This window comes from Rana temporaria, chromosome 9 (assembly GCF_905171775.1).
Source record: "Rana temporaria chromosome 9, aRanTem1.1, whole genome shotgun sequence".
Classification (NCBI taxonomy): domain Eukaryota; kingdom Metazoa; phylum Chordata; class Amphibia; order Anura; family Ranidae; genus Rana; species Rana temporaria.
In genome coordinates, this window is record NC_053497.1 from 130,576,777 (window position 1) to 130,593,121 (window position 16,345).

Here is a 16,345-nt window from a genome sequence, read left to right on the forward strand (position 1 = left end):
AACTAGAAAAAAATCAATAAATGTGGCTGAGGTTGAGCTTTTTATTTGAAGTCTAAAAACGATATCACCTACCGTCTGTGTGCACTCTCATGGCTGAAGCTGTGATGTCCGTGGTGATATTAAAGTAAGGAATCCAAAGATCCTATGGAGGAGACAGTGAAGAAGAAATGTTTTGTGTACTGGCTGCCAATGATAGGAATACTTTCAAGTTTAAAAGGGGTTGTAAAGGCAGAAGGTTTTTTGATCTTAATGCATACTATGCATTAAGATAAAAAGCTTTCTGTGTGCAGCAGCCCCCGTCAGCTCCCCTAATGCTTACCTGGCCCCCCTAATCACAATCCAGCGATGTCCACGAGTCCCTCGGCCATCCAGGACTCACTCTCCTGATTGGCTGAGACACAGTAGTGGCGCTATTGGCTCCCGCTACTGTCAATCAAAGTCAGTTAGCCAATCAGGAGAGAGAGGGGACGGGGGCAAAACCTCAGTCCTGGACACATGGAGCTGCAGCTCGGCTCAGGTGCCCCCATAGCAAGCCGCTTGCTGTGGGGGCACACAATCAGGAGGGAGGGGCCAGGAGCAGCTAAGAGGGACCCAAGAAAGGAGGATCCAGAGTTGCCCTGTGCAAATCCATGACAACAGAGGAGATAAGTATGACTTTGTTTTAAAAATAAAAATTAAATTAACAAGACTTTATAATAACTTTAAGCTAGCCATACATTTTTCCATTTCTCCCATTCAACCCAGAACAAAAGAAATCTAAAGGTTTCTCCATCCACGCTAAACAGTGAGGATGGAAAAATCTCCCCTGACGGCTACTGTATTCAGACAGCCAGGAGGACCCATGGCTGTCTGAATCCCCAAACAAAGACTGCAGTCACTATATCTATTGGAACAATATGCAATTTGTTTGTATGTGAATATACTTGAATACAATTCCTGGATTTGTTTCTATATATGCCTGTTAATTTTTAAATCAAAGTTTGTGGAACCAGGTGGCGCCTGCTGATTCGGTCATAATTCAAGCTGCGTATGGCAGGGTTTGGGTACCATCATCTAAGGAAGAATGAACTGTGCCGTACAGTTTATGAGAACACAGTGCTTACCTCTATCTGTTTGTCCTTGAAGATGCTGCTGATGCTGCTATTAAAGGCTGCTCCAGAGAACATGGAGGTTATGGGGTACGTCAGGTCCAGAACCTTCTTGAAGACGGATGTCATGTCCTTAGGGGGAGAAAAAAAGAAATAATCAATGGCTAAGATACAGATATCATGGGCTCCTCAAGAAGGAAAAATGAATAACCTTGGGGGGATTGGATTTGTATTACTGCTGGAATTAAAGAAGACTGTCCTCTCTAAAGATCTCCATGTCCTAGAAAAAGCATTAAACAATTTACAGAATACAGGTAATGCTATGGTGTACTTATTAATCAGCAAACGTGCCAGAATTGTTGTCTTATATCTTATAGTGGATGTCAGATGGTGTATGTCTGAACCAAGGAACACAAATCAGCACTTAAGATACAACACAAGTTTTAAATGCTGTGCAGTGTATGAGCTTTGCTGTCAATGGACATGATCTAATGGAAGCAAGTGGAAAGTATTTTCTGATAAATTTCAAGCACTTGCTTCTTGCTGTCTCCTTTCAAAGGACCGCTATTGTAAACGCATCCTAGTCGTCATACAATGTAATTAAAATACAACATTTTTCTGGCTTTTGGTTAAACACAGAGTTCCCCTTTAAGAAATAAACATTTATAGTTTTATTGAAGTGAAAATAACTCCTACTTATCTGTTATGGGTTTTCTTTAAAGGAGAGACAGGAAGAGGTATATAGAACATATTAGATCTGGGAGTTTTATTGATCCCCTGTGTCAATGTGTTTCAGTAATAGGATAAACCTGTATTTATGCAGAGTGACAGCGTGTAACAAGTCTACACATCTACTCGGACTTCCCACGGCGCCATACTAACTCTATATTAGTAGCTCTTTTACAAATGACAGAGTTACAGGATAATGTAATTTCACCAACTATGAGAAGAGATAACAGTGACATCAATGTGTTTCTCTGACACTTTGGGTGGGATGTGACGAATCTCCTTCTGATACACAGGGATTCAGTGTGTGCCGTGGGCAAGAATGACCCGTAAATTACAGCCTCTGGAAGTCCATTCTGTTAAAACTAGTCAAAGTGACACAAGAGGTTGGTGATTAAAGTAAAAGAAAATCATTACCATTTACTAAAATGATTCCGTATTCAGTACAAGCGAGCTTGATTTTAGATATTTTGTTGGTCAAATGTGACGTGCTTCACTACTTCTTCAGGTTTTAAATTAGGCCTGCGATTGTCTAAATACAAAAGGCATAAATCTTACTTGAATCTTTGTTTTGTGTAATATTTTTTTGATCTTTGCAATAATCCAGTGTGAAACTTTACCTCTGTGCAGGAGTTTCCTGTAATAAAGACCGGTCACTGCTGTGTTCTCTCCTTGAACAGGGTGACTGGTCTTGTCTCCGCCCCCTCCTGTCATTTTCTGCAGGCAGTCTGCAGTGGGTGGAGCTCTGCTCTCTGCACAGGCTACATGCAGCACAGTGAGGCTGTCACCACTACTTATACAAAGTAGGGTTGTCCCGATACTAGTATCGGTATCGGGACCAATACCAAGCATTTGCCCAAGTACTTGTACTCGGGCAAATGCTCCCGATGCTTCCCCCGATACATGTACTGTCAGCGGTGATCAGTGCATGGGGAAGTTACAAGTTCCTCTTCTCGCTCTCTCCCCCACGCGTGGCTTTCAGCTGCTTTAAAATCAGCGGTGATCGGTGCTTGTAACTCCCCCACACACGATCACCGCTGACTGTCGCGTTTCCTCCTCCAGCCCCCCTCCGTTTTGCTGCAGTCTCCCTCCCTTTGTGTCCCCCGCCGTGTTTCTCTCTACCGCCGTGTATTCCTCTGTGTATTCCCGCCGTGTATTCCTCTGTGTATTCCCGCCGTGTATTCCTCTGTGTATTCCCGCTGTGTATTCCTCTGTGTATCCCGCCGTGTTTCTCTCTCCTTCCGTGCTCCTCCTCCACCCCCTGGAACTGCCAGGATGGAGAGCGGGGTAGGAGCCGGTAAATCCGGCTTCTTACTGCTCCGAATGGACAGAGTCAGTGATCACTGACTCTGTCTATTCACATAACTGAAACATTGTAAACTGTGATTACAATGTTTCAGTTTATGAATAAAGAGAAGACGCTGTCTTCCCTGCATTCATTTTCAGCGCAACTGAGGCTGCTGAGAAAGGAACTGGGGAATCTGTGTCCCTAGTCCCATTCTCTGTCTCAAAGGGTAGATGTCAGAGGTCTGTTAAGACCCCTGATATCTCACCAAAGCCCCCCCAACAGGGCTGGAAAAAAAAAAAATATATTATTGTAGAAAATAATAAAAAAATAAAAGAAAAAAACACACTGACACCCCCCCCCCCTTAAAAAATTGTAAAAAATTAAAAACCAAATGTTAAAGAAAAAAAAAAAAAAACTACTGACACATGTGCCGCTGTCATATGAGATTAAAAGAAAGTATCGGTATCTGGTATCGGCGAGTACTTGACAAAAAAGTATCGGTACTTGTACTCGGTCCTAAAAAAGTGGTATCGGGACAACCCTAATATAAAGTAATATCTGGTTTTGCAGAAAACATTTGCAGAGGCATAAACAGCGGGATTTATATCCTCTGTGGCTATTAAGGAAAACATAATTATTATTTTTTTTGCTTGCCATTTAGCTTTAACCACTTAAGGACCGCCTAACGCCGATATACGTCGGCAGAATGGCACGGCTGGGCACAATCACGTACCTGTACGTGATTGTTAAATGCCCAGCCGTGGGTCGCGGGCGTGCGCCCGTGACCCGGTCTGAAGCTCCGCGGGACCCGATCGCTGCCGGAGTCCTGCGATCAGTCCCCGATGTAAACACACCTTCCCCGTTCTTCACAGTGGCGCTGTCAATGATCGTCTGTTCCCTGATATAGGGAAACACGATCAATGACATCACACGTCCAGCCCCGCCCCCCTACAGTTAGAAACACATATGAGGTCACACTTAACCCCTTCAGCGCCCCCCAGTGGTTAACTCCCAAACTGCAATTGTCATTTTCACAGTAAACAACACATTTTTATAGCATTTTTGCTGTGAAAAACAGAGTTAGTCTTACCGGAAACTCTGTTTCCAGGAGTCTTCCAGGACAGCCCTTGAGAGATGGAGCTCCTCCCTGGACAGGAAACACATCACCCCCAGCTCTTTAAAAGGCGGTCCCTCAGGCATCTGTTCAGTTTTAATCCAAGAACCGAAGGACGGAGCTGAAATACAGTTAATAACATATATACCATTTACATTATTCATGCATATATATATATATATATACCTACCTCAAAGCATAGGGTGGGAACGTGCTGTCCTGGAAGACTCCTGGAAACAGAGTTTCCGGTAAGACTAACTCTGTTTTTCCCAAGGCGTCTTCCAGGACAGCCCTTGAGAGGATGAGCAAGCACTCACCAGATTAGGGAGGGACTACTGCTTGGAGGACTTTTCTCCCAAAGGCCTGATCTTGATTACTCAAGACATCCAAACGATAGTGTCGAATGAATGTTGACATGCTTGACCACGTGGCGGCCTTACATATCTGCTCAGGGGTAGCGCCGGCTTTTTCTGCCCAGGACGTGGCTAACGCCCTTGTAGAATGTGCCTTCAAGCCTTGCGGAGGGTCCAGGTGCAGAGTTTTGTACCCTTCCAAGATGGCCATTTTGATCCACCTGGATATTGTCCCTTTTGAAGCTTGTTTTCCTTTTCGATTTCCGGAAAAAAGAACAAACAGGGCCTCTGATGTTCTAAACTCCTTAGTTGCATCTAGATAGGCAAGAAGGCATCTTCGGACGTCCAGCCGATGCAGCTGTTCTTCTTTGCTGTTTGCAGGTTTATTGCAAAAAGAGGGTAAAATAATGTCCTGACTCTTGTGAAAAGAAGAAGTGACCTTTGGAACAAAAGATTGGTCCGTTCTCAGAATGACCCGATCCTCCAATACCTGCATGTAAGGTTCTCTGATTGATAGAGCCTGGAGTTCGCTGACTCTGCGAGCTGTAGTCATTGCAATTAAGAAGACTGTCTTTAAAGTAATTAACCTTAGAGAAGCCTCTGATATCGGCTCAAAGGGCTCTCTAATAACTGCTTTCAACATAATGGAAAGATCCCATGTCGGTACTTTTCGGCATGGGGCCGGCCGTTGTTTAGCAACCGCCTTACAAAATCTATTAATAAGTGGATCTTGCTGCAGTGAGCGTTGAACGTAAACTGATAAGGCCGCAATTTGAACTTTAATAGTACTTAAAGCCAATTTCTTGTCGATGCCCTCTTGTAAGAATTCTAAAATTGTTGGAGAATCGTATTCTCTCTTCCTATTCTCTTTCAGCCAGAGATTAAATTTTTTCCAGTGTTTCTGATAAATTGCTCTGGTATTTGGCTTGCGACTCTGCAACAGAGTCTTGATCACCCTGTCTGATAGACCCTTAGACTTCAGGATGTCTATTTCAGATACCAAGCCGCCAGATTCAAAAAGGCTGGGTTGGGGTGCTGGACCGGACCTTGAGACAGCAGATCCGGACTGCACGGCAACATCCAGGGTGGCCGATCTACTAAGGATAGTAGAAGTGAAAACCACGCCCTTTTCGGCCAAAAGGGGGCTATTAAAATGAGGGAAGTCTTCTCCATCTTGAATTTGGAGAGGACTCTCGGCAAAAGATGAAGTGGAGGGAAAGCATAGGTCAGGTTGAATGTCCAACTGTTCTGCAAGGCATCGACTGCTAGTGGCTGATCTCTTGGATTCAGAGAGAAGAAATTTGGTAGTTTGGCATTTTTCCTGTTTGCGAAAAGGTCAATTTCCGGAAGACCCCACTTGGTAACTATGTCTGCAAACACTGTCGGATCTAGAGACCACTCCTCTTGAGAGATCGACTGTCTGCTCAAAAAATCTGCTAGACCGTTCTGCGTACCTTTGAGATGGACGGCCGATAGAGACTCCAGATTCCCTTCTGCCCAAACAAACATTTCCTTGGCTATATTCATCAGGCTGGGGTTCCTGGTTCCCCCCTGCTTGTTCAGATACGCCAGACGTGACGTTGTCCGACCTGATCTGCACATGCTGATGTTTTAGTTGGTCTTGAAATGCTGCCATGCCTTTTGCTACAGCTTTTAACTCTCTGTAATTTGATGAGCGCTTCTTTTCTAGGTGACTCCAAAGGCCTTGCGCCCATTGATCCCCTAGATGGGCTCCCCAGCCTTGGTTGCTGGCGTCCGTCGTCAGTATGAGCACAACCGAGGGGTTCCACAACAGACCTCCTTTCAGATTGTTTTGGCTTCTCCACCACCAAAGTGCTTGTTTTGTTTTTTCTGAAAGAAACACTTTGTCCTCCAAGTCCTTTCCTAACAGATTCTGTAAAAGGAATGACTGGAGCGGTCTTTGGTGAAACCTGGCCCATTTCACTGCTGGTATGGAGGCTGTCATGAGGCCTAAAACCGACATTATCTCCCTTACTGTTACAGGGAGATTTGTCTGTATTTGCGCTACTCGTTGAGTTATGTGATCGATTTTTTCTTGAGGAAGAAAGGTCTTCTGTTCTGTTGAATTTATTATATAGCCCAAAAACAGGATCTCCTGAGAGGGAATGAGGTTTGATTTCTCCTGGTTGATGATCCAACCTAACTGAGTCAACCACTGCTGGGCGACCACTAGGTCTGCCAGCAGTTTTTGCCTCGTCGGTGCTAAGAACAGTAAGTCGTCTAAGTATGGGACGACTGTTATGCCCTGGAGTCTTAGGGGGGCCAGTGTCTCCGCAAGAATCTTGGTAAAGATCCTCGGGGACGAGGAGAGGCCAAAGGGAAGAGCTTGACTCTGAAAATGATAAATTTTTTCTCTCACTTGAATGGCTATGCGGAGGAACTTTTGGGAGCTTTTCCTGATAGGAATATGAAGGTAGGCATCCTTCAAATCTATTTTTGCCATGAAACAATCTTTTTGAAGCAGATTTTTCACAGAATAGATCGATTCCATCCGGAACTTTTTGTCTCGAATGACTGTGTTCAAAGGTTTCAGGTTGAAGATCAGGCGGTACTTGCCTGACGGCTTCCGCACTAAAAAGACGTGCGAGTAAAAACCCTGACCCTCCTCTTGTTTGGGAACTGGTATTATGACCTTCTGATCTACAAGCTCTCCTATGAGATGTTGTAATGCCTGGGCTTTTGTCTGATTTTTTGCCAGTTGTGTAATCAAGAACTTTTTTGGTGGTGCTTGATCGAACTCCAGAGCATAACCCCTTTCTATGACTCCCCTGACAAAATTGTTGGAGGTCAGTTTTTTCCATTGTGGAAGGAAGTCCCCCAATCTTCCTCCCACTTGGATCCTGATATCACTGGGTTTTGGGATTTTTGTCAGGAGGGTTAAAGAGCACATTGGCTTTCTTTTTCCCCCCTTGCGTCGCCCAGGGTCTATTTGACTTCCCTTTTTCCTGATTTTTCTTTTGCCCTTTAAAGGGACGAAAAAGCTTCTTGAAACCTGACTTTTTCTTGTCAGGAAAAGTCTTCTTTTTATCCGCAGTGCGTTCTAACGCTTCATCTAGCGGAGTGCCAAACAAAAAATTTCCTGAAAAAGGAACGCTGCAAAGGCGTAACTTAGAGGCAGTGTCTCCCGGCCAGGTTTTGAGCCAAAGAGTTCTCCTCGCAGCCACTGATAGAGAAGCTGCCCTGGCTGAAAGCTTTACCGATTCTGCCGAGGCATCGGCAATAAAGCCCACGGCTTTAAACAGCATGGGAAAGGATTTTAACAACTCTTCTCTAGACGTACCTGCTGTCAGGTGTTCCTGCAATTGTTTGAGCCAAAACTCTAAATTACGTGCTACACACGTGGTTGCTAATGCTGGCTTAAGGTTAGCCATGGCCGTGTCCCAGGATCTCTTGAGGATAACATCCCCTCTTTTATCCATGGGATCCGCTAAATGTCCCATGTCCTCGAACACGAGATCTGAGTGTTTAGATACCTTTGCTAGTGGGGCATCAAGTTTTGGAGATTGATTCCAGACCGCAGCAGGGTCCTCATCAAAGGGGAATCTCCTTTTTAAACCACCTGAAAAGAAGGGCCTCTTGTCAGGTTCCTCCCATTCTTTCAGGACCAAGTCTGAAACTATTTTGTGCACTGGAAAAACCTTCTGTTTTTTCCTGCTTAACCCCTGATACATTTTATCATGGCGTGAAAGCGAAGCTTTTTCCTCCTTCAACTCCAATGTCTCATGAATAGCCCCAATTAGTTCATCTACCTCCTCCTGGGAGAGTTTGAATCTAGTAGGGGTGTGGGAGTCATCCTGAACATTTTCTTGCCCAGAATCTCCCTGGGAAGAATCTGCATCAGAATTATCAAGGGAAATCTCCTCATTCTCTACAGGATCACCTGTTCCTGATGCTACCAGAATTGGATAGGTGGGCACCTCCTGCTGTCTAGCAGCTGAACCTGCAATCTGTGTGTCAGCAATTAGTTTTCTGAATGATTGAAAGGTGGCTTGCATTTCATCTTTAAATGAACCCAGAAATGTATTGAGTGGGGAATCTTCTTCGCTATTCACCACAGTAGCAATACAGGGACCGCATAAACTTTTGGTATATCCAGAAGCAAGCCTTGCATTACATGTGGCACATTTCTTTTTATCCTTAGAAGGGTTTTTAACTTCCTTTGATTCTCTCTGATAGAAAAAACGAGAGAGAGAGAGAGAGAGCTACCTTTAGTGTTACGTATATGCAAGATCCCCCTCCTCCCCTGTTCTAAGGTGCCCACTGAGCTAAAATATAGGACTAACAGACCCATCTAGCTCCCTTTTGAATACAGGTGAAAACACAGGAAAAAAGGTTCTGGCACAGCCAGCCTACCTGTGAAGAGCCGGCGCCGGACTCCCCTTGTGCAGCGTCCATGCTGCTTCCGTGTATAGGCAGAGTATAGCCCACGCTTGCTGCCTTATATCGCGCCGACTCGGCCTTCCTTCGAATCCCGCGCCAAGAAACCGGAACCTGAGTTTCCGGCGCACAGTGATGACGCACATCAGGCCCGGAGGTTACGCCCAGCGACTTCCGGGTCACGGCGTCCACCGTAAGGAGAGCTTCTCCCGCCTGTCAGACGCCGCCGCCATGCCCGCCATCACTGCCCACTCCCTCGCCGGGCACCGGAGGAATGAAGGAACGGGAAACTCCATGCACAAGCGGAGGGAACCCGTGGCCACAGAAATGGAGAGATTTTTAAGGTAGGGGAACAATCAGCCCAGCTGTCTTCCCCAGCCCTTTAGAGATGGATACTCTCCCTGATCCATCCCCTTGTAAAAAAGACGGTTCCTCGTGGTGACATGTCTCCTCCGTCTGAGGAAACACATAAAACTGAACAGAGGGACCGCCTTTTAAAGAGCTGGGGGTGATGTGTTTCCTGTCCAGGGAGGAGCTCCATCTCTCAAGGGCTGTCCTGGAAGACGCCTTGGGAAAATGACAATGGTCTCAAAAATTTGTCAAAATTGTCCAATGTGTCCGCCATAATGTCGCAGTCATGAAAGTAAAAAATATAGTTTTTTTTTCAAAATTGTCGCTCTATTTTTGTTTATAGCGCAAAAAATAAAAACTGCAGAACTGATCAAATACCACCAAGAGAAAGCTCTATTTGTGGGAAAAAAAGGACGCCAATTTTGTTTGGGAGCCACGTCGCACGAATCCCAAAAAGGGGCCTGGTCCTTTACCTGCATTTTGGTCCGGGTCTTAAGTGGTTAATGTAAACTGGTGTTTTGAAAAACAGATCTCAGATTGTCCAGTGGTATCAACTTTTCAGAGCGACAGATGTCACTACATGCCAAAGCTTTAATTGTATTGGAAAATTGAGGCCTGCAATGGTTTTACCTTTAGTTTACATTAAAGTAAACTTTCATAACTAAGTTGTACCTATAGGATCAAACATAAAAAAGTGCAGCGCATATATGATAAACACCTATATATTACATATGGTGCCCAACAGTGCTGATAAACAAATGAATAAATATATGTATGTCACCAAATAAATTGAACAATCACTATTAAATGTTAAAAAAAAAGTCCAAAGTGAATAAAGTGATGATAGTCCCTATATTCTGGAACGTGAAGTAAAAGAAACCGCCACCATCCAATATAGAAGAGGCTTACCGAAGGCAGTGAACCCAAAAGAACGTATGTTCAAAACGGTCAACTGGGCATGGTATGAACCACTGGAAGACCTGGATTCTCAGCTGTAGTTCCCAAAGAAACGATACCCACACCAATCAACGTAAACAAGAGGGTGCTTCGATTGTAAGTAGCTTCCAGGTGGAGACCCAATAAGGGCCGGGAAGTAGAGCCAATGGGATGTAAATTGAAGGAAAAATAAATGGGCACATAGCATAATACTGTATATAAATGAAATTTTATGTAGGTAGGAACACTTACATTAAGAAGGATAAAAACAGTGCTTGTAGGTAAAAACAGCAGCAGTGGAGTTTCCTGACGCGTTTCACAACAAAGTGCATCGTCTGGGGTCAACCTATAGGTACCTATAGGATCGACCTATAATAAGGCTTACCTATAGGTAGTGTAAATATATCCTAAACGTGCACCGTTTAGGAGATATATACTGTATATCCAGCCAGTGACATCACTGGTGCATGCACTCTGAAGGAACTGCCACCCTTGCCGTGACCGGTGGCTCCCACCTGAATTTAGTGAAAGTGTGAACGGACAACCAGGTCACCGCCTTACACACCTGGGAAACAGACGCTTGATGTCGGAAAGCCCAAGAGGCACCTAATGCCCTGGTCGAATGTCCAGCGACAGGAAAGGGAGGCACCCGACCCTTTATGGCGTAAGCCTAAATCACTATATGTCGTATCCACCTCGAGATGGTGGCCGACGAGACCGCCAGGCCCTTCTTAGGACCAGCCACCGAAACAAACAGTAAGTCTGACCTCCAGAATGGAGCAGTAGCGGACGAGTATACTCTCAGAGCTCGGACAACGTCCAAGGAATGCAACGCCGCCGCCTTAGGATGCAACGGACGAGGACACAAGGATGGAAGTACAATGTCCTCATTGACATGGAATAGATCTCCAGGCCTATGGGCCCGAAGGGAGCCATGTCTTCTCCTTAGCTAGGCAGAAAAAAATGATCTGCGAGATGCAAAGAGAGGGTTCATGCCCAGAGGGACCGCCCCCTGAGTGGTACTGTATGGTGTGTGATGTGTTTAACACTTTCTATAAGTTTCTGCCTAGTCACTCCTGAATGAAGGCTAATACAAACTTTGTCAATGAACTTCGTCAATGAACGAAAGAGAAAATACCTTTTTCCCATCAAAATGGCATATACAGTATAACGAAAAAACATCACATATTCCAGTGATCTATTTATTAAAAATGATTAAATAGATTTTAAACACTACGAAATTACATTAAAATGAAAAGAACCTAGTGTATATTAAGTACTAATATTAAACTCTGTTCCCTTGGCCTCCAAGATTCTGCTCTGTTCTGGTTCTCCTCCTAACTATCACAGCACTCCTTCAGTGTTACCTACAACTCTATCTCCTCCTCTACATTGTCTCTTTTATTTGGGGGTCCCCCAAGGCTCTATTCTTAGACCCCTTCTCTTCTCTAGCTACACCTCCTCCCTTGGTCCCTTGATAACCGCCCATGGCTTCCAATACCACTTATACGCCAATAACACCCAAATCTATTCATCAGTCTACTCCTCACCTCACTCCTTCAGTCTCCTCTCGCATTAAAAACTTACTAAGTGACATATCAGCATGGATGTTGCACCACTTCCTTAAACCAAAGCTCTTTAAAACCGAGCTAGTAACATTCTCCCCTGCCCTCCTCCATGACTTTTCCATCAAAATTAATAATGTAACCATCAATCCCTCCCCCCAAGCCAGGGTACTATGTGTAATCCTAGACTCTGACCTGTCCTTTCAGCCCCAAATCTAATCACTGTCAAAAGCTTGTAGACTTCACCTCCGTAACATCTCTAAAATACACCCCTTTTTAACAAATGAAACCACCAAGCTACTCATTCACTCCCTTGTTATCTCTTGCCTTGACAATTGCAACTCCCTTCTCATTGGCCTACCTCTTCATAGGCTATCCCCTCTTCTGCCTATCATGAATGCTGTTGCCAGACTTGTCTACCTTACCAACCCGCTTAGTGTCTGCCACCACTCTCCACTCATCTCTATACTGGCTCCCAATCGCCCAGCGAATTAAATTTATAATACTAACCACAACACACAAAGCCATTCACAACTCTGTCTCGAGCTACATCACCAATCTTGTCTCCAAATATCACTCAAACCGTCCTCTCCGCTCTTCTCAAGACCTCCTACTCTCAAGCTCCCTTGTCTTCTCCTCCCATGCTTGTTTTCAGGATTTCTCCAGAGCCTCTCCCATCCTCTGGAACTCTCTACCTCAATCTGTCTGGCTAACTCCAACTTTAGCGGCCTTCAGGCAATCCCTGAAAACTCATCTCTTCAGGGAAGCCTATCATGCCTCCAACTAATCTTTTACCACTTCCATCAGCTCATTCCCCACAGTTATAACCTTTTCTACCACCTGCCCCAACCTATTAGATTGTAAGCTCTTCTGAGCAGAGCCATCTTGATCCTTTTGTATTTTATTGTATTGTTTCCATTTTATATTGAAAAAAGCGCTGCGTAAATTGATGGCGCTATATAAAATCCTGTATAATAATAACAACAATTCTCTACATGAAAAAAATTGGGATACAAATTGTAGAGCCAACAGTATGAAGCAATCATGTTCTTTAGCATTGCACAGAGTGGTCACGCTAAAAAATTTCAGACACTGGGGGATGCAAGCATAAGATGCACAGGCAGCTTACAGGCCTGTGTCAATGGGCTTTTCTTTGCCTCACTTGAAGCAGATTAGAAGGTCAACAAAGAAACAGATGTTTCTGGATCGACTCAGGAGTGTCTACAATGGACGTCAAATTGCTAAAATTGCTACAATCTCAAAGCCCTTTGACATAAGCCATAAAGAGGCTGATCGCACAGGGAAGACCTCATCAGTTGATGAAGCTCAATGTTTTTCAGTGGAAGGTCTAAATGCAAACAAGCGACGCTCATTGTAGATCAATAGGCATAGATGTATAAGAGGACATTATAGGGCTGCATGAACTGTATAGTACCCTCTGACTTTGCAGTATGACACAGGCATACCTTGTGTTCTACTTTAAATGCCTATCTGGGCACAGAAGCATTTACGATGAGTACAACCCCAATCAGCAATGAAATTACGGCAGCACTCAATTGCCCATACATATACATATAATGCATACACACACACACACATGCCCTCCTAACCCTCTTGTATAAAACTTTATCTGCCTTTTATAATGTGCACTGTGTAAATTGTTAGCGCTATATACAGCCTGTATAATATTAACCACTTCCCACCCACTGAACATGATATGATGTCCTGGATTTTGAGTGGGGATATCCAAATCATTCAGATATCATTCTTTTCTGCCGGCGATTCCCTGCACCAAAAAAACAATCATAGGGGCTGTTCAGCCATATGATTGTTTTTACAGGCAGCAGGGAGACACCCCCCCCTCCCCTCCGGTGCTTTACCGACTTGCCCCGAAAACTCCAACTCGCCAATTTCTCCAAACACCTCACTTCTGGTGACTCTACAGCAGCAATAATTGGAAATTTCGATGAGTTGGCTCTTTTCATAGAACACTGCCAGCATGTACACTACAGTACACAAGGAGTTGGCTGTTTTCACAGAACACTGGGTAAGGAGGAAAAAAGTTGTCACCGCCTTGGGGGCAGAGTTTGTTGTTGGTCACTAGTAGCCGGACTAACAATGCCCACTCATTATATTGCGTACTGTAGTGTATACGCGGCTGGTGTTCTGTAAAAAACAGAAATCTCCAATTATTGCTGCTGGAGAGTCACCGAAAGTGAGGTGCTTGAAGATTTAGCCGAGTTGGAGTTTTCGGCAGAACACCGGAGAAGGAATACATCGGCTGGTGAAGCGCAATCTAAGAGAATACCATGGACCAGATGGTCCCTGGCAGGCTCTATGACCTTCAGAGGCCGGGTATTATGACGCCACACCTGGCTCCAGGAGTTGTAAACACTGCAATGCATTCGGCTGAAAAAGCTGAGATCGTTTTTTTTTTATCTCAGTCTTTCCAGGCTAGAGGAGAGATGTGGGGTCTTATATACCCCAGATATTTCTGTAAAATGAACCTGTCATGCCCTATTCCTATTACAAGGGATGTTTACAAATGTGAGAGCGAGAGCAACATTTCTTGCCCCAGACCTCCTTTGTAACTCTAAAGAGGTAACCTGTAAAAAAAATGTAAGTGTCGTCTATGGAGATTTTTTAAGTACCAAAGTTTGGCACCATTCCACAAGTGTGGGCAATTTTAAAGCGTGATATGTTAGGTATTTATTTACTCGGCGTAACATCATCTTTCACATTATACAAAAAAATTGGGCTAACTTTACTTTTTTTTTTTTATTATTCATGAAATAGTCCCCCCCCCCCTAAAACGCGTTTTAACAATTGCCGCACAAATACTGTGTGACATAAAAAGTTGCAACTAGCTCCATTTTATTCCCTAGGGCAGTGATGGCAAACTTTGGCACCCCAGATGCTTTAGAACTACATTTCCCATGATGCTCATGCATTCTGCACTGTAGTTGAGCATCATGGGAAATGTAGTTCCAAAACATCTGGGGTGCCAAGGTTCACCATCACTGCCCTAGGGTCTCTGCTAAAAAAAATATAATAATAATAATAACACAATGTTTGGGGGTTCTGAGTCATTTTCTTGCAGTGCCGGTTAATAAATGCATAGAATGTGAAAACACATTTCCACACAAGAGCTGAACGATGTTCTATACAGGATGCAATCCTGCTCAGATAGCCAGAGGTCCCCAGCAGTGACTCACACCTCTCAGCAGACTCGTCATTTTGTGACTTCCATTACAGCTGTATTAACATTTAGTTATGCTCTGCACAAGTCGTAATGTAAGGTGGTAAGAGGGGACGATGGAAATCCTGTTTTGGCATACAGCTGCCCCAATTACTTCTGAGTGACCCAGTTAAGGTTATGTCATACAGCTTGCCGACTGAGCCATTAGGACTTATCCGACTTTGCGGCTGCAAACAAATTTGGCATTACAGCCAGTTATGGTCATTTACGGGAGCTGCCCTTCCCCTCCGCTTAACACAAAATTACTTATGCCGCAAAAGTAAACAGAAAGAAAGATTCACACATTTTTCTAACTGGATTCCACTAAGAAAGTGTGTGAATCATTGACAAACGTTGTGTGAATTCTGTGTGAAAACATTTGTAAATACAGACAGCTTCCTTTGAGAAGAACAGTAAATCCTTCTGAAGTCTCCTGCGGACCATGTAGGAATGCAACAGATGAATGCAAGAATTATTCTGAAGGGCGGCTGGATTGTAATTGAGCTTGGTTCTTTTTCAAGAGAGGATCAACACAATAATGGCTTCTTTAATTAAGATGCCACCTATTCATGGCTGAGGAGATGTATTGTACAGTGGTTGAATCCAAATTGTCTGGTAATAGGCTTAACAATCAAAAGGTGAACAAATGAACATAAGACTACAGCACTAGGAAGATGTCTGGAAGTGTGCTACTTAGAATGGTGCTTTAGCAGTAATATTTGACTGATAAGGATCTATTTAGGGTTTACTGATCCTAACCTGCATATAGTGTTCACAGGGACAGTGCAGGAATATAAACGTGATTGGTACCGAAAGTCCCAGACACCTAGGGCACATTCTTAGGCCTCCCACCAAGAACAAATGTTCCCAAGCCAGAAGTCACCAACACCGGTGGCACATTGGAAATCTATTACTACTCAGCGTGGTAATATATTCAGTGCCCTGCAGATGTGTACAAGGAAGGAATCTTAAAGTGATTGTAAAGTCTCATTTAAAAAAAACAAAAAAAAAACATGTTATACTTACCTGCTCTGTGCAGTGTATTTGCACAGGGCAGCCCAGATCCTCCTCTTCTCTGTTTCCTCTTCGCTGCTCCTGGCCTCTCCCTCCTGTCGAGCGTCCACACAGCAAGCAGCTTGCTATGGGGGCACCCGAGCCGAGCTGCAGCTCTGTGTGTCCATTCAGACACAAAGCTGCCTTTCGGCCCCGCCCCCTCTCAGCTAACTGACACTGACAGCCAATGGCACCGCTGCTGCAGGAGCGAGAGGGACTCGTGGAGATCACTAAA

The 16,345-nt window shown here is 44.3% G+C and overlaps 1 protein-coding gene across 2 annotated transcripts in view; it reads right to left on the reverse strand.

Annotated features, from left to right (window-relative positions):
* The window catches only part of PNPLA7 (patatin like phospholipase domain containing 7), a 413,102-nt gene that overhangs the window by 61,619 nt on the left and 335,138 nt on the right, over positions 1-16,345 (reverse strand). For both annotated transcript variants that reach the window (XM_040324512.1, XM_040324513.1), the window contains 2 exons: positions 1,104-1,220; positions 73-142 (listed from right to left, as the gene is read on the reverse strand). In XM_040324512.1, coding sequence (XP_040180446.1) covers positions 73-142; positions 1,104-1,220 — 187 coding nt within the window. The remainder of the gene's footprint in view (positions 1-72; positions 143-1,103; positions 1,221-16,345) is intronic.